This window comes from Corvus moneduloides, chromosome 32 (genome assembly GCF_009650955.1).
Source record: "Corvus moneduloides isolate bCorMon1 chromosome 32, bCorMon1.pri, whole genome shotgun sequence".
Taxonomy (NCBI): Eukaryota; Metazoa; Chordata; class Aves; order Passeriformes; family Corvidae; genus Corvus; species Corvus moneduloides.
In genome coordinates this window covers 930981-954828 of record NC_045507.1, presented here as the reverse complement: position 1 = coordinate 954828, position 23848 = coordinate 930981, and the positions used below count along the sequence as shown (strand labels likewise).

Below are 23848 nucleotides of genomic sequence, written 5' to 3'. Positions count from 1 at the left end.
TGACGGTGCCGCTGCTGAAGATCGGGGCCGTGCTCAGCACCATGGCCATGGTCACCAACTGGATGTCCCAGACGCTGCCGTCGCTCGTGGGGCTCAACGGCACCGCCGTGTCCCGCGCCGGCACCTCCGAGAAGATCGTGAGTGACCCCCCCGAGCCCCCCCCGGTACCGGCGGAGGGGTCCCCGCCCCGCCAGCGCTCGCCTTTGGGGCGATTCGCAGCCATTTCGGGGCTGCCGGAGGTTGCGGTGCTGGGATGCGGCAGAGGGGGGGGTGGGGGAGGGGGAGGGGGGGGGGCAGAGAGGTGGGGACCCCCCCCCCCCGTCCCCTCCCCCCCCTCGCCGGTGTCACCTCCGGGACCCCCCCCCACCCCCCCGCTGCCGCCCCTCCCCCCCTCTGCTATTCCCGGGGATCCCCCTCCCCCCTCCTCCTCCTCCTCCCCAAATTCTCCTCACCGGGACCCCCCCCCCCCGCATCCTCCTGGAGACCCCCGAATTTTGGGGACCCCCCCCTCAAATTTTCCCTCCTGGACCCCCCCCGCATCCTCCTGGGCACCCCCGAATTTTGGGGACCCCCCCTCTCTCTGTCACGCTCGGGACCCCCCCGCATCCTCCTGGAGACCCCCAAATTTTGGGGACCCCCCCTCTGTTACCCCCGGGACCCCCCCGCATCCTCCTGGGCACCCCCGAATTTTGGGGATCCCCCCCCCAAATTTCTCCTCACCGGGACCCCCCCCCCCGCATCCTCCTGGGCACCCCCGAATTTTGGGGATCCCCCCCCAAATTTTCCCTCCTGGACCCCCCCCGCATCCTCCTGGGCACCCCCGAATTTTGGGGACCCCCCCTCTCTCTGTCACCCTCGGGACCCCCCCGCATCCTCCTGGAGACCCCCAAATTTTGGGGACCCCCCCCGCATCCTCCTCCCCAAAATTCTCCTCACCGGGACCCCCCCCCCCCCCTCCCCGCATCCTCCTGGGCACCCCCGAATTTTGGGGACCCCCCCTCTCTCTGTCACCCTCGGGACCCCCCCGCATCCTCCTGGAGACCCCCAAATTTTGGGGACCCCCCCCGCATCCTCCTTCTGGAGACCCCCAAATTTTGGGCCCCCCCCCCCCAAATTCTCCTCACCGGTACCCCCCCCCCCGCATCCTCCTGGAGATCCCCAAATTTTGGGGACCCCCCTCTCTCTTGTCACCCCCAGGACCCCCCCCCGAAGCCCCCCCCGGACCTTCCCGGTTTTGGGGACCCCCCCTCTGTTACCCCCGGGACCCCCCCGCATCCTCCTGGGCACCCCCAAATTTTAGGGACCCCCCTGCCCCCCCCCCGGGACCCCCCCGGCTCCTTCCCGAGTCCTCGGGACCCCCCCGGAGCCCCCCAAATTTTGGGGACCCCCCCTCCCCCCCAAAAACTCCCCAGGACCCCCCCCAGGGAATTCCCAGCAGGAGCCCCCCTGGAATTTTGGGATCCCCCCAAAATCCCCCCTCCCCCTCCCCCCTTTCTGGGGGGGTCCCGATCCCGGTTTTTTTTCCCTCTGGAAAATCCAAATTTTTGGGAAGGAATTTTGGGGGGTGGGGGGAGGGGAGAGACCCCCCCCCCAAATTCCCGCTGGGAATTCCCGGTGGGAACGGGGCTGGATTTTGGGGGGGAAAATCCCGGTTTTGGGGCTGAGGGGGGGGGTTTGGATAGAGGCGGGAATTTGGGAATTTTGGGATGGATTTGGATAAACCTCCCCTCCCCCCCCCGCCGTTATCGCGATAAATCCCGACTGGAACTGGGGGGGGTGGGGTCCCAACCCCGCCTCATTCCAGGGGGGTTTGGGACCTTTTGGGATTTTTAAGGAATTTTTTTGTGGATTTTTGGGGCTTTTCGGGGCATTTGGGGGAATTTTGGGGGGTTTTGGGGGGGATTTTTGGGACTTTTTGGGGTTTTTTTGGGAATTTTGGGGGATTTTTGGGAGATTTTGGGGGCTTTTGGGGGAATTTGGGGGGATTTTTTGGGGTTTTTCGGGGATTTTGGGGATTTTAGGGATTTTTGGGAATTTTTTGGGGGGTTTTGGAGGAACTTTGGGAGATTTTTGAGATTTTTTGGGGTGTTTTGGGGATTTTGGGGGATTTGGCAGAATTTTGGGGGATTTGGGGGATTTTTTGGGGCTTTTTGGGGATTTTTTTTTGCTTTTTTGGGGCTTTTGAGGGATTTTTGAGGATTTTTTTGGTGGGATTTTGGGGATTTGGGGGGATTTTTTGGGGGATTTTTGGGATTTTTCCTTTGGAGGCTTTTCTGGGATTTTTGGGGAATTTCGGGCACCTTTTTTTGGGATGCATTCCCGGCTTCCCAGCTGTCAATCATCGCCGCGGGGAAATTAGCGTTAATTAGCTCCTAATTAACCACCCTCGGCCCTCATTAATCACCGGGAAGCGGCCGCTGGAATAAAAACCGGGATCGCGGGAGCCCCAAAACCCGCGGGATTCAGCCCGAAAATCCCGGAGTTTGGGGGGCATTTTCCCTTGGGAAAAAAATTTGGGATTTGGGGGCAGAAATTTGGGATTTGGGGGAAAAAAAATTGGGATTTGGGGGAAAAGATTTGGGATTTGGGGACAGAAATTGGGATTTGGGGACAGAAATTTGGGATTTAGGGGCAGTAGTTGGGATTTAGGGGCAGAAATTGGGATTTAGGGGCAGAAAATTTGGATTTGGGGGCAGAAATTGGGATTTAGGGGAAAAAATTGGGATTTGGGGACAGAAATTTGGGATTTGGGGGAAAAAATTGGGATTTGGGGACAGAAATTGGGATTTGGGGACAGAAAATTGGGATTTAGGGGAAAAAATTGGGATTTGGGGGCAGAAATTGGGATTTAGGGGCAGAAATTTGGGATTTGGGGGAAAAAATTGGGATTTGGGGACAGAAATTTGGGATTTGGGGACAGAAAATTGGGATTTAGGGGAAAAAATTGGGATTTGGGGGCAGAAATTGGGATTTAGGGGCAGAAATTTGGGATTTGGGGGAAAAAATTGGGATTTGGGGACAGAAATTGGGATTTGGGGACAGAAAATTGGGATTTAGGGGAAAAAATTGGGATTTAGGGGCAGAAATTTGGGATTTGGGGACAGAAATTGGGATTTAGGGGCAGAAATTGGGATTTGGGGACAGAAATTGGGATTTGGGGACAGAAAATTGGGATTTAGGGGCAGAAATTGGGATTTAGGGGCAGAAATTTGGGATTTGGGGGCAGAAATTTGGGATTTAGGGGCAGAAATTGGGATTTAGGGGCAGAAATTTGGGATTTGGGGGCAGAAATTTGGGATTTAGGGGCAGAAATTTGGGATTTAGGGGCAGAAATTGGGGTCCCCGCCCCCCAAAAAAGCGGGATCAGGGCAGGGATCCGACCGTTCCCCTTCCCCGGGGTTTGGGGTCTCTGGGCTGGGGGAATCCCGGGATTTCGGGGCCCTGCTCCGGCTTTTCCCGGGAGGCCCCGATCCCGTCCCGGTGCCGAAGCCCGAGGGCCTTCCCGAGATTCCCGAGGCTGTGCCTGCATCCCGAATCCCGAATCCCGAATTCCTGAGTCCCAAATCCATCCCTGCATCCCGAATCCCGAATCCCGAATTCCTGAGTCCCAAATCCATCCCTGCATCCCGAATCCCGAATCCTGAATTCCTGAATCCCAAATCCCTGTCCCAAATCCATCCCTGCATCCCGAATCCCGAATTCCTGAGTCCCAAATCCATCCCTGCATCCCAAATCCCGAATCCCAAATCCTGAATCCCAAATCCCAAATCCCTGTCCCAAATCCATCCCTGCATCCCGAATCCCAAATCCCGAATCCCAAATCCCAAATCCCTGTCCCAAATCCATCCCTGCATCCCGAATCCCGAATCCCTGAGTCCCAAATCCATCCCTGCATCCCGAATCCCAAATCCCGAATCCCAAATCCCAAATCCCTGTCCCAGATCCATCCCTGAATCCCAAATCCCGAATCCCAAATCCCCAAATCCCAAATCCCTGAATCCCAAATCCACCCCTGAATCCTAAATCCCGAATCCCGAATCCCTGAGTCCCAAATCCATCCCTGCATCCCGAATCCCAAATCCCAAATCCATCCCTGAATCCCGAATCCCAAATCCCAAATCCATCCCTGAATCCCGAATCCCAAATCCCGAATCCCAAATCCCTGAGTCCCAAATCCATCCCTGAATCCCAGATCCCATCCCTCCCTGCATCCCAAATCCCAAATCCATCCATCCCCGAATCCCAAATCCCAGATCCCATCCATCCCTGAATCCCGAATCCCCGAGTCCCAAATCCCAAATCCATTCCCTCCGCACATCCCCAAATCCCCACATCCCAAATCCGTTCCTGAATCCCAAATCCCAAACCCATCCCTAAATCCCCGAATCCCAAATCCCCGAATCCCAAATCCCCGTGTTCCCGCATCCCATCCATCCCCAAATCCCAAATCCATCCCAAATTTCCAAATCCCAAATCCGTCCCTAAATCCCTGAATCCCAAATCCGTCCCCCCATTCCTACATCCCTTCCCAAATTCCTTTCCCCCCCCAAAAATCCCCCAAACCCCCAAAAAATTCAAAAAAAAATCCCCCAAAATCCCCCAAAAATCCCCCCCAAATTTCCCCAAGATCCCCCCAAAAACCTCCCCAAAATCCCCCCAAAATTCCCCAAAATTCCCCAAAATCCCCCCAAAATTCCCCCTAAATCCCCCAAAAAATCCCCCAAAATCCCCCCCAAAATCCTCCCAAATCTCCCAAAAAATCCCCCCAAATCCCCCAAAAAATCCCCCAAAAATCCCCCAAAAATCCCCCAAACTTCCCCAAAATCCCCCCCCCAATCCTCCCCAAATTGCCCCCAAAAATCCCCCCAAATCTCCCAAAAACCCCCAAAAAACCCCCAAAAAATCCCCAAAAATCCCCCCAAAATTCCCCCTAAATCCCCAAAAAAATCCCCAAAAAACCCCCCAAAAAATCCCCCAAAATCCTCCCAAATCTCCCAAAAAAAATCCCCCCAAAACCCCCAAAAATCCCCCAAAAATCCCCCCAAAAATCCCCCAAACTTCCCCAAAATCCCCCCCAAAAATCCTCCCCAAATTGCCCCCAAATTCCCCCCAAATCTCCCAAAAAATCCCCAAAAATCCCCCCAAAAATCCCCAAAAATCCCCCAAAAAATCCTCAAAAATCCCCCCAAAAATCCCCCCAAACTCTCCCCGAATCCTCTCCCGGCGCCTCCAGGCCGCCGCGCTCATTAATTATTCATTAGCGCTCGCTAATTAACGCTTGATGGCGGCTCCGGGGGGGTGGGGGAGGGGCTGCGGCCGCTCTCGGGGTTTTTTTTCCCTCTGGGAATTTTTCCTTCCCGGATTTCCCGGGGTTTTGGGTGGAAAAACGGCGCTTTTGGGGCTCGAGCCATCCCGGGCTTTTTGGGGTTTTTTTTTTTTGGGATCATTCCCGAGGTTTCTCCTGGAATTTCTGGGGGGGGGGGGGGGAGGGAGGGGATCCTGGGGGGGTTTTCCGGCTTTTTCCGCGGCTCGTGACGTCAGCGCGGCTGTGACGTCATCGGGGGGGATCCATCCCTCCCAAATCCATCCCCAAATCCCAAATCCATCCCCCCATTCCCACATCCCTTCCCAAATTCCTTCCCCCCCCCAAAATTCCACCAAAATCCCCAAAAAATTCCCCAAAATCTCCCCCAAAAATTCTGCAAAATCCCCCCAAAAATTCCGCAAAATCTCCCCCAAAAATTCCCCCAAAATCCCCCAAAAATTCCCCAAAAATCTTTCCCCCAAATCCCCCAAATCCCTCAAAAATTCCGCAAGATCCCCCCAAAAATTCTGCAAAATCCCCCCAAAAAATTCCCCAAAAATCTCCCGCGAAATCCCCCCAAAAATTCCCCAAAATCACCCCCAAAAATTCCCCCAAATCCCCCCAAAAATTCTGCAAAATCCCCCCCAAAAAATTCCCCAAAAATCACCCCCAAAAATTCCCCCAAATTCCCCAAAAATAAACTGGGAAAAACCTGGGAATGAACCGGGAAAAATCTGGGAATGAACTGGGAAAAATCCGGGAATGAACTGGGAAAAATCCTGGAATGTGGGGGGGGGGGAAATCCGGGAAAAAGAGGGGAAAAAAAGGGGGAAATGGGGAAAAAAAGGGGAAAAAATTGGGGAAAATGGGGAAAAAGAGGGAAAAGTAGGGAAAAAAGAGGGGAAAGGGGGGAAAATGAGAAAAAATGGGAAAAAAGAGGGAAAAAAGAGGGGAAGGGGGAAAATGGGGGAAAAGGAGGAAAAATAGGAAAAAAGGGAAAAAATTGGGAAAAAAGAGGGAAAAGGGGAGAAAAGGGGGAAAATATGGAAAAATGGGGAAAATGGGGAAAAAAGAGGGGAAAACGAGGAATAAATGGGAAAAATGGGAAAATAGGGAAAAAAGAGGAGAAAATAGGGAAAAGGGGGAAAATGGGGGAAAAGGAGGAAAAATAGGGAAAAAACAGGAAAAAGAGGGATAAAAGGGAAAAAGAGGGAAAAATTGGGGAAAATGGGGGAAAAAGAGGAAAAAAGGGGGGAAAAGAGGGGAAATGGAAAAAAAGTGGGAAAAAGAGGGAAAAGGAGGGAAAAACGGGAAAAATTGGGAAAAATGGGGAAAAAAGAGGGGAAAAGGGGGGAAAATAGGGATAAAATGGGAAAAAAGTGGGAAAAATCGGGAAAAAAGAGGGAAAATTGGGAAAAATGGGGGGGAAAGAGGGAAAAGAGGGGAAAAATGGGAAAAATTGGGAAAAGGGGGGAAAAAAGAAGGGAAAATAGGGAAAAAAGAGGGAAAAATGGGAAAAAGGGGGAAAAATTGGGGAAAAGGGGGGAAAAGAGGGGAAAAATGGGAAAAAAGTGGGAAAAAGGGAAAAAACAGGGAAAATGGGGGAAAATTGGGAAAAATGAGGGGAAAAAGAGGGAAAAATGGGGAAAAAAGGGGGAAATGGGGGAAAATAGGGATAAAATGGGCAAAAAGTGGGAAAAATCGGGAAAAAAGAGGGAAAATGGGGGAAAAATTGGGAAAATTGAGGGGGGAAGAGGGAAAAATGGGGGGAAAAGGGGGGAAAATGGGGGAAAAGGAGGAAAAATAGGGGAAGAACTGGAAAAATTGGGAAAAATGGGGGGAAAAGAGGAGAAAATGGGGGGAAAATGGGGGAAAAGGGGGAAAAATGGGGAAAAATGAGGGGAAAAATTGGGAAAAATGGGGGGAAAAGAGGGAAATATGGGGGGAAAAGGGGGAAAATGGGGGGAAAATTGGGAAAAATGAGGGGAAAATGGGGGGAAAAGAGGGAAAAATGGGGGGGAAAGGGGGGAAATGGGGGGAAAGGAGGAAAAATAGGGAAAGAACGGGAAAAAATGGGAAAAATGGGGGGAAAAGAGGAGAAAATGGGGGAAAGGGGGAAAATGGGGGAAAATTGGGAAAAAAGAGGGAAAAAAGAGGGAAAAATGGGGGGAAAAGAGGGAAAAATGGGGGGAAAAGAGGGAAAAATGGGAGGGAAGGGGGGAAATGGGGGGAAAAGGAGGAAAAATAGGGAAAGAACCGGAAAAATTGGGAAAAATGGGGGGAAAAGAGGGAAAAATGGGGGAAAAAAGGGGGAAAAGAGGGGGAAAAGCAGGGAAAATGGGGGAAAGAAATGGGAAAAAAATGGGAAAAAATAGGGAAAAAAGAGGGGAAAAGGTGCAAACCAAGGAAAAGCAGCGCGGGGGCGGAAAGCGATGGGAAGGAGGCGGGACTGGGGATGGGGCTGGGGGTTTTTTGGGAATTCTGAGGGCCCCGTGCGGGTCTCGCAGACGCTGTTGCAGAGCCCCGACGAGGGCTGGCAGGTTTTCACCTCGGCGCAGGCCCCGGACGGGAAATGCCTCTGCACCGCCGTGATCCCGGCGCGCGGCTCCTGCTCCCGAGACCTCCGCAGCCTCCAGCTCCGGCAGCTCACGGAAAAGGTCGGCAACGGCGAGCGAGGGGTTAATTCCTGGCGGGAAATGGGGGAGTCCCGGCGGGAATTGGGGGGGTTTTTTGGGAAATGAGGATTCCCCAGGGGGATTGGCGAAGATTCCAATGGGATTTCCCAGGAATGAGGATTCCCAGTGGGGTTCCAGAGCCAAAGATCCCAGTGGGGTTTCCAGGATGAGTCTTCCAGTGGGATTCCCAAAGATCCCAAGGGAATTCCTGGGATGAGGATCCCAGTGGGATTCCCAAAGATCCCAATGGGATTTTCAGGGATGAGGATTCCCTGTGGGGTTTCCCGGGATGAGGATCCCAGTGGGATTCCCAAAGATCCCAATGGAATTCCTGGGATGAGGATTCCCAGTGGGATTCCCAAAGATCCCAATGGGATTTCCCAGGATGAGTTTTCCAGTGGGATTCCCAAAGATCCCAATGGGATTTCCCAGGATGAGGATCCCAGTGGGATTCCCAAAGATCTCCACAGCCTCCAGCTCCGGCAGCTCACGGAAAAGGTCGGCAACGGCGAGCGAGGGGTTAATTCCTGGCGGGAAATGGGGGAGTCCCGGCGGGAATTGGGGGGGGTTTTTGGGAATGAGGATTCCCAGGGGGATTGGTGAAGATTCCAAAGGGATTTCCAAAGATCCCAATGGAATTCCTGGGATGAGTTTTCCAGTGGGCTTCCCAAAGATCCCAATGGAATTCCCAAAGATCCCAATGGGATTTCCCGGGAATGAGGATTCCCAGTGGGATTCCCAAAGATCTCGGTGGGATTTCCCAGGAATGAGGATCCCAGTGGGATTCCCAAAGATCCCAATGGAATTCCCAATGATCCCAATGGGATTTCCCGGGAATGAGGATTCCCAGTGGGATTCCCAAAGATCCCAATGGAATTCCCAAAGATCCCAATGGGATTTCTCGGGATGAGGATTCCCAGTGGGATTCCCAAAGATCCCAGTGGGATTCCCAGGATGGGGATCCCAGTGGGATTCCCAAAGATCCCAATGGAATTCCTGGGATGAGGATCCCAGTGGGATTCCCAAAGATCTCCGCAGCCTCCAGCTCCGGCAGCTCACGGAAAAGGTCGGCAACGGCGAGCGAGGGGTTAATTCCTGGCGGGAAATGGGGGAGTCCCGGCGGGAATTGGGGGGGGTTTTTGGGAATGAGGATTCCCAGGGGGATTCCTAAAGATCCCAATGGAATTCCCAATGATCCCAATGGGATTTCCCAGGAATGAGGATCCCAGTGGGATTCCAGAGCCAAAGATCCCAGTGGGGTTTCCCAGGATGAGTTTTCCAGTGGGATTCCCAAAGATCCCAAGGGAATTCCCAAAGATCCCAATGGGATTTCCCAGGATGAGGATCCCAGTGGGATTCCAGAGCCAAAGATCCCAGTGAGATTTCCCAGGATGAATTTTCCAGTGGGATTCCCAAAGATCCCAATGGGATTTTCAGGGATGAGGATTCCTGTGGGGTTCCCAAAGATCCCAATGGAATTCCCAGAGATCCCAATGGAAATCCCGGGAATGAGGATCCCTGTGGGATTCCCAAAGATCCCAATGGAATTCCCAAAGATCCCAGTGGGATTTTCCAGGATGAGCATTCCCAGTGGGATTCCCAAAGATTCCCGTGGGATTTGAGGGAAAAAAGCGGGATTTGGGGGATGGGATGGATTCTCCCGGAATTCCCCCCCCAATTCCCAAGATTCGCTCTCCCTCCCCCTCCCCCGGAATTCCCAGGCTCATTAACCCCATTAATTACCCCAAATAACCCCATTAATTACCCCTGGAATGCCATTAATTACCGCCGGGGTGATTAATGGGGTTAATTTGGGTTATTGATGGGATTAATTATGGTAATTAATGGAATTAATTGGGGTAATTAATGGGGTCAATTGGAGTAATTGATGGGGTTAATCGGGGTGATTAATGGGGTTAATCAGAGTAATTAACTGGGGTAATTTGGATTATTAATGGGGTTAATCAGGGTGATTAACGGGTTAATTGGGGTGAATAATGGGGTTAATTGAGGTAATTGCTGGGGTTAATCGGGGTGATTAATGGGATTAATTGGGACGATTAACAGGGTTGATGGGGTGATTAATGGTGTTAATCAGGGCAATTAACAGGGTTAAATGAGGCAATTAACGGGATTAATCAGGATGATTAATGGCGTTAATCAGGGTAATTAATGGCGTTAATCAGGGTGATTAGCGGGGTTAATCAGGGTAATTAACAGGGTTAATCAGGGTAATTAATAGGGTGAATCGAGGTAATTAATGGGGTTACTCAGGGTGATTAACGGGGTTAATCGGGGCAATTAACGGCATTAATCAGGGTAATTAACGGCCTTAATCGGGGTGATTAATGGCATTAATCAGGGTGATTAACAGGGTTAATCGGGGCAATTAACGGCATTAATCAGGGTAATCAACAGCATTATTAGGGCGATTAACGGCATTAATCAGGGTGATTAATGGGGTTAATGGGGGCAATTAACAGCATTAATCCGGGTAATTAACAGCATTAATCAGGGCAATTAACAGAGTTAATCAGGGTGATTAACGGCGTTAATCAAGGTAATTAACAGGGTTACTCAGGGTAATTAACAGGCTTAATCAGGGTAATTAACAGGGTTAATCAGGGTAATTAAAGGCATTAATCAGGGCAATTACCAGCGTTAATCAGGACAATTAACAGGGTTAATCCGGGTGATTCACGGCATTAATCCGGCTAATTACCAGCGTTAATCAGGGCCGTTCCCCTGCAGGTGCAGAACATCTCGCAGTCCATGGAGGTGCTGGACCTCCGAACCTTCCGGGACCTGCAGTACGTGCGCAACACCGAGGCGCTGCTGCGGGGCCTGGACTCGCGCCTGCGCGGGGCCTCTGAGGGCCAGCGGGCCCTGAGCGCCCGCGGCTTCCAGGTGGGAGCCAAATTCCCGCTTTTCATCCCAAAAAACCCCGCTTTTCCCGCCCTTTTTCATCCCATTGAACCCCATTTAACCCCGCTTTTCCCGCCCTTTTCCGTCCCATTTAGCCCAAAAACCCCGCTTTTCCCGCCCTTTTCCCGCCCTTGTCCACCCCATTGAACCCAAAAAACCCCGCTTTTCCCGCCCTTTTCCGTCCCATTCTAACCCAAAAAACCCCGCTTTTCCCGCCCTTGTCCACCCCATTGAACCCAAAAAACCCCGCTTTTCCCGCCCTTTTTCATCCCATTTAGCCCAAAAACCCCGCTTTTCCCGCCCTTTTTCATCCCATTGAACCCCATTTAACCCCGCTTTTCCCGCCCTTTTCCGTCCCATTCTAACCCAAAAACTCCGCTTTTCCCGCCCTTGTCCACCCCATTGAACCCAAAAAACCCCGCTTTTCCCGCCCTTTTCCGTCCCATTCTAACCCAAAAACTCCGCTTTTCCCGCCCTTGTCCACCCCATTGAACCCAAAAACCCCGCTTTTCCTGCCCTTTTTCATCCCATTTAGCCCAAAAACCCCGCTTTTCCCGCCCTTTTCCGTCCCATTTAGCCCTAAAACCCTGCTTTTCTCGCCCTTTTCCGTCCCATTCTAACCCAAAAAACCCCGCTTTTCCCGCCCTTTTCCATCCCATTGAACCCAAAAAACCCCGCTTTTCCCACCCTTTTCCCGCCCTTTTCATCCCATTTAACCCAAAACCCCGCTTTTCCCGCCCTTTTCCCGCCCTTTTCCATCCCATTTAACCCAAAAAACCCCGCTTTTCCCGCCCTTTTCCCCCGATTTATTCCAGGATTTTCCTCTGATTTATTCCAGAATTTTTTCCTGATTTATTCCTGCCACATTCCAGGATTTTCCCCTGATTTATTCCAGGATTTTTCCCTGAGTTTTTTCCCACCATATTCCAGGATTTTCCCCTGATTTATTCCAGGATTTTTCTCTGATTTTTTTTCCCTCCACATTCCAGGATTTTTCCCTCATTTATTCCCACCACATTCCAGGATTTTCCTCTGAATTATTCCAGGATTTTTCCCTGATTTATTCCCTCCACATTTCAGGATTTTTCTCTGATTTATTCCAGGATTTTTCCCTGAGTTTTCTCGCCACATTCCAGGATTTTTCCTTCATTTATTCTCGCCACATTCCAGGATTTTCCCCTGATTTATTCCAGGATTTTTCCCTCATTTCTTCCCACCACATTCCAGGATTTTCCCCTGATTTTTTCCCCAGTTTTCCCCCTGATTTTTTCCTGCCATATTCCCAGGTTTTCCCCTCATTTATTCCCACCACATTCCATTGGTTTTCCCCTCATTTATTCCCACCTCTTTCCACCCCACTCATCCCAAAAAATTCCCGTTTCCCCCTGATTTATCCCCGCCACATTCCACAGTTCTCCCCTGAGGGCGTTTCAGGGATGGGGATCCCTGTGGGGTCTCTGGGATGAGAATTCCTGTGGGATTCCCAGGGCTCAGGACCCTTTTGGGGATTCCAGGGATGAAAATCCCAACGGGAATTCCCAGGAATGAAAATCCCAATGGGAATTCCCAGACCCAACCACCCCCATTGATCCCAAGGGCCAAATCCGGGATTTTGGGGCCGTTTTTCCCTGTGGGATTCCCAGAGCTCAGGACCCTTTTGGGGATTCCAGGGATGAAATCCCTTTGGGATTCCCAGGGATGAAAATCCCAATGGGAATCCCGCCCCCATCGATCCCAAAGGCCGAATCCAGGATTTTGGGGCCGTTTTTCCCTGAGGCTCCCAGGAGCTTTTTTGGGGCTCCCAGGAATGAAAATCCCAATGGGAATTCCCAGACCCGACCACCCCCATTGATCCCAAGAGCCAAATCCAGGATTTTGGGGCCATTTTTCCCAGAGGGATTCCCAGGGCTCAGGACCCTTTTGGGGATTCCAGGGATGAAAACCCCAACGGGAATTCCCAGGGATGAAAATCCCAATGGGAATCCCGCCCCCATCCATCCCAAAGGCCGAATCCAGGATTTTGGGGCCGTTTTTCCCTGAGGCTCCCAGGAGCTTTTTTGGGGCTCCCAGGAATGAAAATCCCAAGGGGAATTCCCAGGAATGAAAACCCCAACGGGAATTCCCAGACCCGACCGCCCCCATTGATCCCAAGGGCCAAATCCGGGATTTTGGGGCCGTTTTTCCCAGCGGGATTCCCAGAGCTCAGGACCCTTTTGGGGCTCCCAGGAATGAAAACCCCAACGGGAATTCCCAGGGATGAAAATCCCAATGGGAATCCCGCCCCCATCGATCCCAAAGGCCGAATCCAGGATTTTGAGGCCGTTTTTCCCTGAGGCTCCCAGGAGCTTTTTTGGGGCTTCCAGGAATGAAAATCCCAACGGGAATTCCCAGGAATGAAAACCCCAATGGGAATCCCGCCCCCATCGATCCCAAAGGCCGAATCGGGGATTTTGGGGCCGTTTTTCCCAGGTTTTTTCCCCGCTTTCCGCAGGATCTGAAGGAGAAGATGCGGGAGCTGCTGCCGCTGCTGCCGGTGCTGGAGCAGTACAAGGCGGACTCGCGGCTCATCGTGCACCTCAAGGACGAGGTGCGGAACCTCTCCGGGATCCTCTTGGCCATCCAGGAGGAGATGGGAGCCTACGACTACGAGGAGCTGCAGCAGCGCGTGCTGCTGCTCGAGGCGCGGCTCCACGCCTGCCTGCAGAAGCTGGGTGAGGAAAAAAAAATATCCCGTTAAAAATCCTCCCCAAAACAACCCCAAAATCGCCCCCAAAATCCCGCCAGAAATCGCCCCTAAAATCCCCCCAAAAAACCCACAAAATCCCCCCAAAACCTCTCCAAAATCCCGCCCAAAATCCCCCCCAAACAACCCCAAAAATCGCCCCCAAAATCCCGCCCAAAATCGCCCCCAAATCCTGGCCAAAATCCCCCAAAATCCCGCCCAAAATCGCCCCCAAATCCTGGCCAAAATCCCCCAAAATCCTGCCCAAAATCGCCCTGGAAATCCTGGCCAAAATCCCGCCCAAACCCTGCCAAAAATCTCCCCAAATCCCGCCGAAAATCGCCCCCAAATCCTGGCCAAAATCCCCCAAAATCCCGCCCAAAATCGCCCTGGAAATCCTGGCCAAAATCCCCCAAAATCCTGCCAAAAATCCCCCCAAATCCCGCCCAAAATCGCCCCCAAATCCTGGTCAAAATCCCCCAAAATCCCGCCCAAAATCGCCCTGGAAATCCTGGCCAAAATCCCCCAAAATCCCGCCCAAAATCGCCCCAAAATCCTGCCCAAAATCGCCCCAAAAACCCCAGAAAATCCCCCCCGACCCTCTCCAAAATCCCACCCAAAATCCCCCAAAATCACCCCTAAAATCCCCAAAAAAACCCCACAAAATACCCCCAAAACCTCTCCAAAATCCTGCCCAAAATCGCCCCAGAAATCCTGGCCAAAATGCCGCCCAAAATGCTGCCCAAAATCCCCCAAAATCCTGCCCAAAATCCCCCCCAAAAAACCCGCAAGATCCCCCAAAACCTCTCCAAAATCGCCCCCAAAATCCCAGCCAAAATCCCCCTGGAAATCCTGGCCAAAATCCCCTAAATCCTGCCCAAAATCCCACCCAAAATCACCCCTAAAACCCCCCCAAAAACCCACAAAATCCCCCCAAAACGTCTCCAAAATCCTGCCCAAACCCCCCCCCAAAAAAACCACAAAATCCCCCCAAACCTCTCCAAAAATCACCCCCAAAATCCTGCCCAAAATCTCCCCGGAAATCCCGCCCAAAATCCCGCCAAAAATCCCGCCCAAAATCCTGGCCAAAATCCCCCCTAAAATCCCCCCAAAAAACGCACAAAATCCCCCCAAAATCCTGTCCAAAATTGCCCCCAAATCCCCCCTAAATCCCCTTTAAAAGTCCCCTAAATCCCCCCAAAAATCCCCCAAAATCACCTCCAAAATCTTGTCCAAAATCACCTCTAAATCCCTTCAAAAGCCCCCAAAAAACTCCACAAAAACCCTCCAAAACCTCTCCAAATTCCCCCCTAAATCCCCCCAAAATCCCCCTTGAAAGTTCCCAAAAATCCCCCAAAATCCCCTCTAAAATTCCCCCCAAAAACCCCACAAAATTCCCCCAAACCCTCTCCAAAATCGTCCCCAAAATCGTCCCCAAAATCACCCCTAAATTCCCCCTAAAAAACCCACAAAATCCCCCCAAAACCTCTCCAAAATCCCGCCCAAAATTCTGCCCCAAATCCCCCCGAAATCCCTCCAGAAATCCTGGCCAAAATCCCCAAAATCCTGCCCAAAATCCCCCTGAAAATCCTGGCCAAAATCCCCCCAAATCACCCCTAAAATCCCCCCAAAAAACCCACAAAATTCCCCCAAAATCACCCCCGAAATCACCCCTAAAATTCCTCCCAAAACCTCTCCAAAATCACCCCAAATCCCCCAGAAAAACCCACAAAATCCCCCCTAAAATCCCCCAAGATCACCCCTAAAATTCCCCCCAAAACCTCCCCAAAATCCCCCTTAAAAATCCCAAAATCCCCCCGAAACCCCCAAAATCCCATTTCCCACCCCAAAATCCCATTTCCCACCCCAAATCCCATTTCCCAAAACCCCCAAAATCCCATTTCCCATCCCAAAATCCCCCCGAAACCCCCAAAATCCCATTTCCCAGCCCAAATCCCATTTCCCACCCCAAAATCCCATTCCCCCCCCAAAATCCCATTTCCCCCAAAATCCCATTTCCCCCCAAAATCCCATTTCCCCCCCCCAAAATCCCATTTCCCCTCCCAATCCCATTTCCCCTCCCAATCCCATTTCCCCCCCAAATCCCATTTCCCCTCCCAATCCCAATCCTATTCCCGATCCCGTTTCCCCATCCCTGCGACTCTCCCTGACTCAAAGGCGACCCCGAATCCCCGACCCCGCCGTGACCCCAAATTCCCGATTTTCCCCCTTTTCCCGCTTTTCCAGGCTGCGGGAAGCTCACCGGGGTCAGCAATCCCATCACCGTCCGCGCCTCGGGATCGCGCTTCGGATCCTGGATGACGGACACGATGACGCCCAGCGCCGACAACCGGGTGAGGGCCGCCCCAAAAAACGGGGATTTTCCCGAAAAATCTCCCGCATCCCAAAGGATTTGGGGATTTGGGGCGATTTGGGCACAATCCCGGCAGATTTTGGGCGCCGGTCCTTGAAAAATCCATGGATTTGGCACCCGGATGTGACTCCATGAGGGGTTTTTGGGGTGGAGGGGTTTGATCCCAGTTTGGAGGGGTTTGATCCCAGTTTGGAGGGGATTTGATCCCAGTTTGGAGGGGATTTGATCCCATCTCAAAGGGGTTTGATCCCAGTTTGGAGGGGATTTGATCCCATCTCAAAGGGGTTTGATCCCAGTTTGGAGGGGATTTGATCCCATCTCAAAGGGGTTTTGATCCCAGTTTGGAGGGGTTTTGATCCCAGTTTGGAGGGGATTTGATCCCATCTCAAAGGGGTTTGATCCCAGTTTGGAGGGGATTTGATCTCATCTCAAAGGAGTTTGATCCCAGTTTGGAGGGGTTTGATCCCATCTCAAAGGGGTTTGATCCCAGTTTGGAGGGGATTTGATCCCATCTCAAAGGGGTTTGATCCCAGTTTGGAGGGGATTTGATCCCATCTCAAAGGGGTTTGATCCCAGTTTGGAGGGGAATTGATCCCATCTCAAAGGGGTTTGATCCCAGTTTGGAGGAGATTTGATCCCATCTCAAAGGGGTTTGATCCCAGTTTGGAGGGGATTTGATCCCATCTCAAAGGGGTTTGATCCCAGTTTGGAGGGGATTTGATCCCATCTCAAAGGGGCTTTGATCCCAGTTTGGAGGGGTTTTGATCCCAGTTTGGAGGGGATTTGATCCCATCTCAAAGGGGTTTTGATCCCAGTTTGGAGGGGTTTTGATCCCAGTTTGGAGGGGATTTGATCCCATCTCAAAGGGGTTTGATCCCAGTTTGGAGGGGATTTGATCCCATCTCAAAGGGGTTTGATCCCAGTTTGGAGGGGATTTGATCCCATCTCAAAGGGGTTTGATCCCAGTTTGGAGGGGATTTGATCCCATCTCAAAGGGGTTTTGATCCCAGTTTGGAGGGGATTTGATCCCATCTCAAAGGGGTTTGATCCCAGTTTGGAGGGGATTTGATCCCATCTCAAAGGGGTTTGATCCCAGTTTGGAGGGGATTTGATCCCATCTCAAAGGGGTTTGATCCCAGTTTGGAGGGGATTTGATCCCATCTCAAAGGGGTTTTGATCCCAGTTTGGAGGGGTTTGATCCCAGTTTGGAGGGGATTTGATCCCATCTCAAAGGGGTTTGATCCCAGTTTGGAGGGGATTTGATCCCATCTCAAAGGGGTTTGATCCCAGTTTGGAGGGGATTTGATCCCATCTCAAAGGGGTTTTGATCCCAGTTTGGAGGGGTTTGATCCCAGTTTGGAGGGGATTTGATCCCAGTTTGGAGGGGATTTGATCTCATCTCAAAGGGGTTTTGATCCCAGTTTGGAGGGGTTTGATCCCAGTTTGGAGGGGATTTGATCCCATCTCAAAGGGGTTTGATCCCAGTTTGGAGAGGATTTGATCCCATCTCAAAGGGGTTTGATCCCAGTTTGGAGGGGATTTGATCCCATCTCAAAGGGGTTTTGATCCCAGTTTGGAGGGGTTTGATCCCAGTTTGGAGGGGATTTGATCCCAGTTTGGAGGGGATTTGATCTCATCTCAAAGGGGTTTTGATCCCAGTTTGGAGGGGTTTGATCCCAGTTTGGAGAGGATTTGATCCCATCTCAAAGGGGTTTGATCCCAGTTTGGAGGGGATTTGATCCCATCTCAAAGGGGTTTTGATCCCATCTCAAAGGGGTTTGATCCCAGTTTGGAGGGGTTTTGATCCCAGTTTGGAGAGGATTTGATCCCATCTCAAAGGGGTTTGATCCCAGTTTGGAGGGGAATTGATCCCATCTCAAAGGGGTTTGATCCCAGTTTGGAGGGGAATTGATCCCATCTCAAAGGGGTTTGATCCCAGTTTGGAGGGGTTTTGATCCCATCTCAAAGGGGTTTTGATCCCAGTTTGGAGGGGTTTGATCCCAGTTTGGAGGGGATTTGATCCCAGTTTGGAGGGGATTTGATCTCATCTCAAAGGGGTTTGATCCCAGTTTGGAGGGGTTTGATCCCAGTTTGGAGGGGATTTGATCCCAGTTTGGAGGGGATTTGATCTCATCTCAAAGGGGTTTGATCCCAGTTTGGAGGGGAATTGATCCCATCTCAAAGGGGTTTGATCCCAGTTTGGAGGGGTTTTGATCCCATCTCAAAGGGGTTTTGATCCCAGTTTGGAGGGGATTTGATCCCATCTCAAAGGGGTTTGATCCCAGTTTGGAGGGGAATTGATCCCATCTCAAAGGGGTTTTGATCCCATCTCAAAGGGGCTTTGGAGCCCACCTTAATGGGGCTTTGAGCCCATCTCAATGGGATCTTGAACCCATCTCAAAGCGGGATTTGGATCCCACCTCGATGGGGTTTGGAGCCCACCTTGACGGGGGTCTTGATCCCACCTTTGAGGGAATTTGAGCTCTTCTTGAAGAGGTTTTGATCCCACCTCAAAGCGGTTTGGAGCCCACCATGAAGGGAATTTAAGCTCTTCTTGAAGGGGTTTGAACCCACCTTGGAGGGGTTTTCATCCCACCTTGGAGGGGTTTTGGAGCCCACCTTGAAGTGGTTTTGATCCCACTTCAATGGGGTTTTGATCCCATCTCAAAGTGGTTTTGATCCCACCTCGAAGGCAATTCAAGCTCTTCTCGAAGCCCTTTTGATCCCACCTTGGATGGGATTTGAAGCCCACCTTGAGGAGGTTTTGATCCCACTTTGATGGGGTTTTGATCCCATCTCAAAGAGGTTTTTGATCCCACTTTTGAGGGAATTCAAGCTCTTCTTGAAGAGCTTTTGAACCCACCTCAGATGGGTTTTCATCCCACCTTGGATGGGATTTGAAGCCCACCTTGAAGTGGTTTTGAGCCCACCTCGATGGGATTTGGATCCCATCTCAAAGAGGTTTTGATCCTACCTTGGGGAGGTTTCGATCCCATCTCAAAGAGGTTTTGACCCCACCTCGAAGGCAATTCAAGCTCTTCTCGAAGCCCTTTCGAACCCACCTCAGATGCGTTTTCATCCCACCTTGACCTCCTCGAAACCCCGTTTCCCCCCTCATTTTCCCCCCGCTCTGATCCCATCCCTCCTTTTCCCCTCCCTCCCCCAGGTGTGGTACATGGACGGTTACTACAAAGGCCGCCGCGTGCTGGAATTCCGCAGCCTCACCGACTTCATCTCCGGCCAAAACTTCGTCCAGCACCTCCTACCCCACCCTTGGGCCGGCACCGGCCACGTCGTCTTCAACGGCTCCTTATACTACAACAAATTCCAGAGCAACGTCGCCGTCCGCTACCACTTCCGATCCCGCAGCGTCCTGGTGCAGCGCAGCTTGCCCGGCGCCGGCTACAACAACACCTTCCCTTATTCCTGGGGTGGCTTTTCCGACATCGACTTCATGGTGGACGAGAACGGCCTTTGGGCCGTCTACACCACCAACCAAAACGCCGGCAACATCGTGGTGAGCCGCCTGGACCCGCACAGCCTGCAGGTGCTGCGCTCTTGGGATACGGGCTACCCCAAGCGCAGCGCCGGCGAGTCCTTCATCATCTGCGGCGTCCTCTACGTCACCAACTCCCACCTGGCCGGCGCCAAGATTTACTTCGCCTACTACACGAACACTTCCAGCTACGAGTACACCGACATCCCGTTCCATAACCAGTATTCCCACATTTCCATGCTGGACTACAACCCGCGCGAGAGGGTTCTCTACACCTGGAACAACGGCCACCAGGTCGTCTACAACGTCACGCTCTTCCACGTCATCAACACCGACGGAGAGCTCTGATTCCCGGGGAGAATTCCCGGTTTTTTGGGTTTTTTTCTACGCTTCCACGCTCTCCCCCCCCCCTCTCCCCGCCGCCGCCTCCGTGTCCTCGGAATTCCGGAGGAACCCGCCGAGCTGGGAATTCCCGCCCTCGAGTTCTGCTTCCTTCCTAGGGTTTTTTTTCCCCCTCATTTTGCCTTGTTTTTTTCCTTCTTTTCCCTCTTTTTTCCCCTTTTTTCTCTCTTTTTTGCCCTTTTTTCTCTCTTTTTCCCTTTTTTCCCTCTTTTCCCTCTTTTTTCCCTCTTCTTTTCCCGTTTTCCCCTTCTTTCCCCTTTTCCCCCTTTTTTCCGTTTTTCCCTTTTTTCCCTTTTTTTCCCCTTTTTCCGTTTTTTTTCCCTTTTTCCCCTTTTTCCGTTTTTTCTCTTTTTTCCCTTTTTCCCCTCTTTTTCCCCCTTTTTTTTCTCTTTTGTGCCCCCTTTTTCCCCCTCCTCTTCCCTCTTTTTCCACCTTTCTTCTCTCTTTCCTCCCTTTCCCCCTCTCCTTTTCCCATTTTCCCTCTTTTTTCCCTCTTCTTTTCCCCCCTTCCCCTTTTCCCTTTTTTCTCTCCTTTCCCCCCATTTTCCTCTTTTCCCTTTTTTCTCTCCTTTCCCCCCATTTTCCTCTTTTTTCCTCATTTTTCCCCCTTCCCCCCCATTTCCCCCTCTTTTTTTCGTCTTTTCCTCCCTTTTCCCTCTTTTTCCCCCCTTTTTTCTCTCCTTTCCCCTTTTCCCCCATTTTCCCCTCTTTTTTCCTCTTTTTCCCTCTTCTTTCCCTCTTTTTTCCTTTTTCCCCCTTTTCCCTCTTTTCCCCCCTTTTTCTCTCCTTTCCCCATTTCCCCCCCTTTTTTCCCCTTTTCTTCTCTTTTTTCCCTCTTTTCTCCCTCTTTTTTCTTCTTTCCCCCCCTTTTCCCTCATTTTTCCCCTTTTCCTTTTTTCCCCCATTTTCCCCTCTTCCCCCCCTTTTTTCTTTTATCCCTCTTTTCTCCTTCTTTTCCCCTCTGTTTTCCCCCCTTTTCCCTCATTTTTCCCCTTTCCCCTCTTTTTTTCCCCTTTTTCCTCTTTTTTCCCCATTTCCCCTCTCTTTCCCCCCCTTTTTCCCCCCTTTTTTCCCCCTTTTTTCTCCCTTTCCCACATTTTCCTCCACCTCACTGGATAATTTTTTCCCCTCCCCCCTGCGATTTCTTCCCAATTCCTCGATTTTTTCCCCCTTTTTCCCTCCTCCTCTCCGGTTCTCCTGGAATTCCCTCGGATTCCTGCCGCATGGAGCTGCTCTGCCTTGGGTTTTTCCATATTTTTTGGGGGGGAATTTTGGGGCCAAATTCCATCTTTATTTCGACGGCAAATAAAACAAAAAAACCCCTCTCCGCTCTTTTGTGGCATCCGGTGATTTTTTGGTTTGTTTTTATCCTTTTCCCCTTTTCCCTCCCTTTTTTCCCGGTTTTTAATTCATTTTTTTAAATTATGATTTTAATTTCTCTCTCCCTGGGTTGGTTTTCCTGGCGTTTTCCTGACGTTTTCCTGACGTTTTCTGGGCGTTTTCTGCCCATTTTTCCAAGAGGAAGAGGATAGATGTGGGGAAAAGAGGATGGAAAACTGGGAAAAGAGGAGGGAAAATGGGAAAAGAGGAGGGAAAAGGGGAAAAGGGGAGGGAAAAGGGGAAAAGGGGATGGGAAAATGGGAAAAGAGGAGGGAAAACTGGGAAAAGAGGATGGAAAACTGGGAAAAGAGGAGGGAAAATGGGAAAAGAGGAGGGAAAAGGGGAAAAGGGGATGGAAAACCAGGAAAAGAGGAGGGAAAATGGGAAAAGAGGAGGGAAAAGGGGAAAAGGGGATGGGAAAATGGGAAAAGAGGAGGGAAAACTGGGAAAAGAGGATGGAAAAATGGGAAAAGAGGAGGGAAAAGGGGAAAAGGGGATGGGAAAATGGGAAAAGAGGAGGGAAAAGGGGAAAAGAGGAGGGAAAACTGGGAAAAGAGGAGGGAAAATGGGAAAAGAGGAGGGAAAAGGGGAAAAGGGAATGGAAAAATGGGAAAATGGGATGGAAAATGGGGAAAAAGGAGGGAAAAGAGGAAAAGAGGATGGGAAACTGGGAAAAGAGGATGGGAAATGGGAAAAGGGATGGAAAAATGGGAAAAGGGGATGGAAAAATGGGAAAAGAGGAGGGAAAAGGGGAAAAGAGGAGGGAAAATGGGAAAAGAGGAGAGAAAAGGGAGAAGAGGAGGGAAAAGGGGGAAGAAAAGACAGGAAAGAGGCAAAAAGGTTGGAAAAGTGGGAGAAGAGGGTGGAAAAGGGAGAAGGGATGGAGGGAATGGGATGATCCTGAAGGGAGGGAGGGAATGGGATGAGCCAGGAGGTTTGGGAATGATCCCGAAGGGTTGGGATGATCCCAAAGGGATGGAGCCGATGCGGGGGCTCGGCCAAGTCCCCGCCGGCCGCGTTCCCGCCCTCCCCGGGAAACTGGGAATTTGCTGCTGGAAGTGGAATCCGGCTCCTGGAAACTGGGAATGGGCACGGATCCCATGGGAAACTGGGAATGGGCACGGATCTGGCTCCTGGAGACTGGGAATGGGCACGGATCCCATGGGAAACTGGGAATGGGCACGGATCTGGCTCCTGGAGATCAGGAATGGGCACGGATCCCATGGGAAACTGGGAATGGGCACGGATCTGGCTCCTGGAGACTGGGAATGGGCACGGATCCCACTGGAAAATGGGAATGGGCATGGATCCAGCTCCTGGAGACTGGGAATGGGCACGGATCCCGTGGGAAACTGGGAATGGGCACGGATCCGGCTCCTGGAGATCGGGAATGGGCACGGATCCCATGGGAAACTGGGAATGGGCACGGATCCGGCTCCTGGAGACTGGGAATGGGCACGGATCCCATGGGAAACTGGGAATGGGCATGGATACAGCTCCTGGAGAGCGGGAATGGGCACGGATCCCACTGGAAAATGGGAATGGGCACGGATCCCAAAACGGGCATGGATCCCAGAACGGGCACAGATCCCATGGGAAACTGGGAATGGGCACAGATCCCAAAACGGGCACGGATCCCAGAACGGGCATGGATCCCATGGGAAACTGGGAATGGGCACAGATCCCAAAACAGGCACAGATCCCAGAACGGGCATGGATCCCATGGGAAACTGGGAATGGGCACAGATCCCAAAACAGGCACAGATCCCAGAACGGGCATGGATCCCATGGGAAACTGGGAATGGGCACAGATCCCAAAACAGGCACGGATCCCAGAACGGGCATGGATCCCATGGGAAACTGGGAATGGGCACAGATCCCAAAACAGGCACGGATCCCAGAACGGGCACGGATCTGGCTCCTGGCACCGGGATGGGAGCTGGGAAGAGGCAGGAGAGGAGGAGGAGGAGGAATTTTGGGAAGCGCGGCCGAGCTCCCGCCAGCTCCGGGAAAAGGCCCTGCTGGGATTAATTGGGGATTTAATTGGGGATTTAATTGGGAATTGGGGCCGGAGCTGGGCTCCCCGCAGGGTGGGATCCAAGGGATCCATGGATCGGGATAATCCCCGCTCGGGAAGAGGGGAGGGGGTTCCAGGGATGGGGATGGAGCATTCCCAGTCCCATCCCAATTCCAATTCCCATCCCAATTCCCAATCCCAATTCCCATTCCCATCCAAATTCCCATTCCCATCCCAATTCCCAATCCCCAATCCCAATCCCCAATCCCAATTCCCATTCCCATCCCAATCCCAATCCCAATTCCCAATTCCCAATCCCCATTCCCATCCCAATCCCAATCCCAATTCCCAATCCCCATTCCCATCCCAATCCCAATTCCCAATTCCCATTCCCATCCCAATCCCAGTTCCCAACTCCCAATCCCAATTCCCAATTCCCAATCCCAATCCCTGCCCCATTCCCAGCTGGATAAATCCCCCCCTTTTTCCCTTCATTCCAGGATTTTTTGGGATTCCCAGGGCCGGAATCACCCAGGAAGGGCCGGGAATTTG

General features: G+C 51.7%; 2 protein-coding genes across 3 annotated transcripts; one reads left to right on the top strand and one right to left on the bottom strand.

Moving 5' to 3' along the window:
• The first annotated feature begins 6 nt into the window (after positions 1 to 6).
• On the top strand, positions 7 to 20072 carry OLFM2 (olfactomedin 2). Of its 2 annotated transcripts, XM_032094577.1 has the most exons (6): positions 7 to 137; positions 7813 to 7962; positions 10732 to 10887; positions 13397 to 13616; positions 15875 to 15981; positions 19168 to 20072. In XM_032094577.1, the coding sequence occupies exons 1-6, from the start codon at positions 42 to 44 to the stop codon at positions 19843 to 19845; spliced, it is 1407 nt and encodes a 468-aa protein (XP_031950468.1). In that variant the 5' UTR covers positions 7 to 41; the 3' UTR covers positions 19846 to 20072. The 2 variants fall into 2 exon arrangements, with proteins under 2 accessions (XP_031950468.1, XP_031950469.1); XM_032094578.1 differs by lacking the exons at positions 7 to 137; positions 7813 to 7962 and adding an exon at positions 8955 to 9046 and having other exon boundaries at positions 19168 to 19845.
• On the bottom strand, positions 19882 to 23503 carry LOC116436990 (tetra-peptide repeat homeobox protein 1-like). The gene is made up of 4 exons (XM_032094427.1): positions 23133 to 23503; positions 22616 to 22836; positions 22103 to 22583; positions 19882 to 19993 (listed from the first exon to the last, which is right to left on the bottom strand). Exons 1-4 carry the CDS (start codon positions 23387 to 23389, stop codon positions 19882 to 19884), a joined length of 1071 nt encoding a protein of 356 aa, XP_031950318.1. The 5' UTR covers positions 23390 to 23503.
• Positions 23504 to 23848: the final 345 nt, after the last annotated feature.

Excerpts from the sequence above, each read along its gene's own strand:
- OLFM2 (XM_032094577.1), top strand. The coding sequence starts at position 42 with ATGGCCATGGTCACCAACTGGATGTCCCAGACGCTGCCGTCGCTCGTG. Across the intron at positions 138-7,812 it reads CCGGCACCTCCGAGAAGATC|ACGCTGTTGCAGAGCCCCGA; the intron begins GTGAGTGACCCC and ends CGGGTCTCGCAG. Across the intron at positions 13,617-15,874 it reads CGCCTGCCTGCAGAAGCTGG|GCTGCGGGAAGCTCACCGGG; the intron begins GTGAGGAAAAAA and ends CCGCTTTTCCAG.
- LOC116436990 (XM_032094427.1), bottom strand. The coding sequence starts at position 23,389 with ATGGATCCCTTGGATCCCACCCTGCGGGGAGCCCAGCTCCGGCCCCAA. Across the intron at positions 22,837-23,132 it reads TGCCCATTCCCAGTTTCCCA|TGGGATCCGTGCCCATTCCC; the intron begins TGGGATCCATGC and ends CCATGCCCGTTT. Across the intron at positions 22,584-22,615 it reads CCAGTTTCCCACGGGATCCG|TGCCCATTCCCATTTTCCAG; the intron begins TGCCCATTCCCA and ends GAGCTGGATCCA.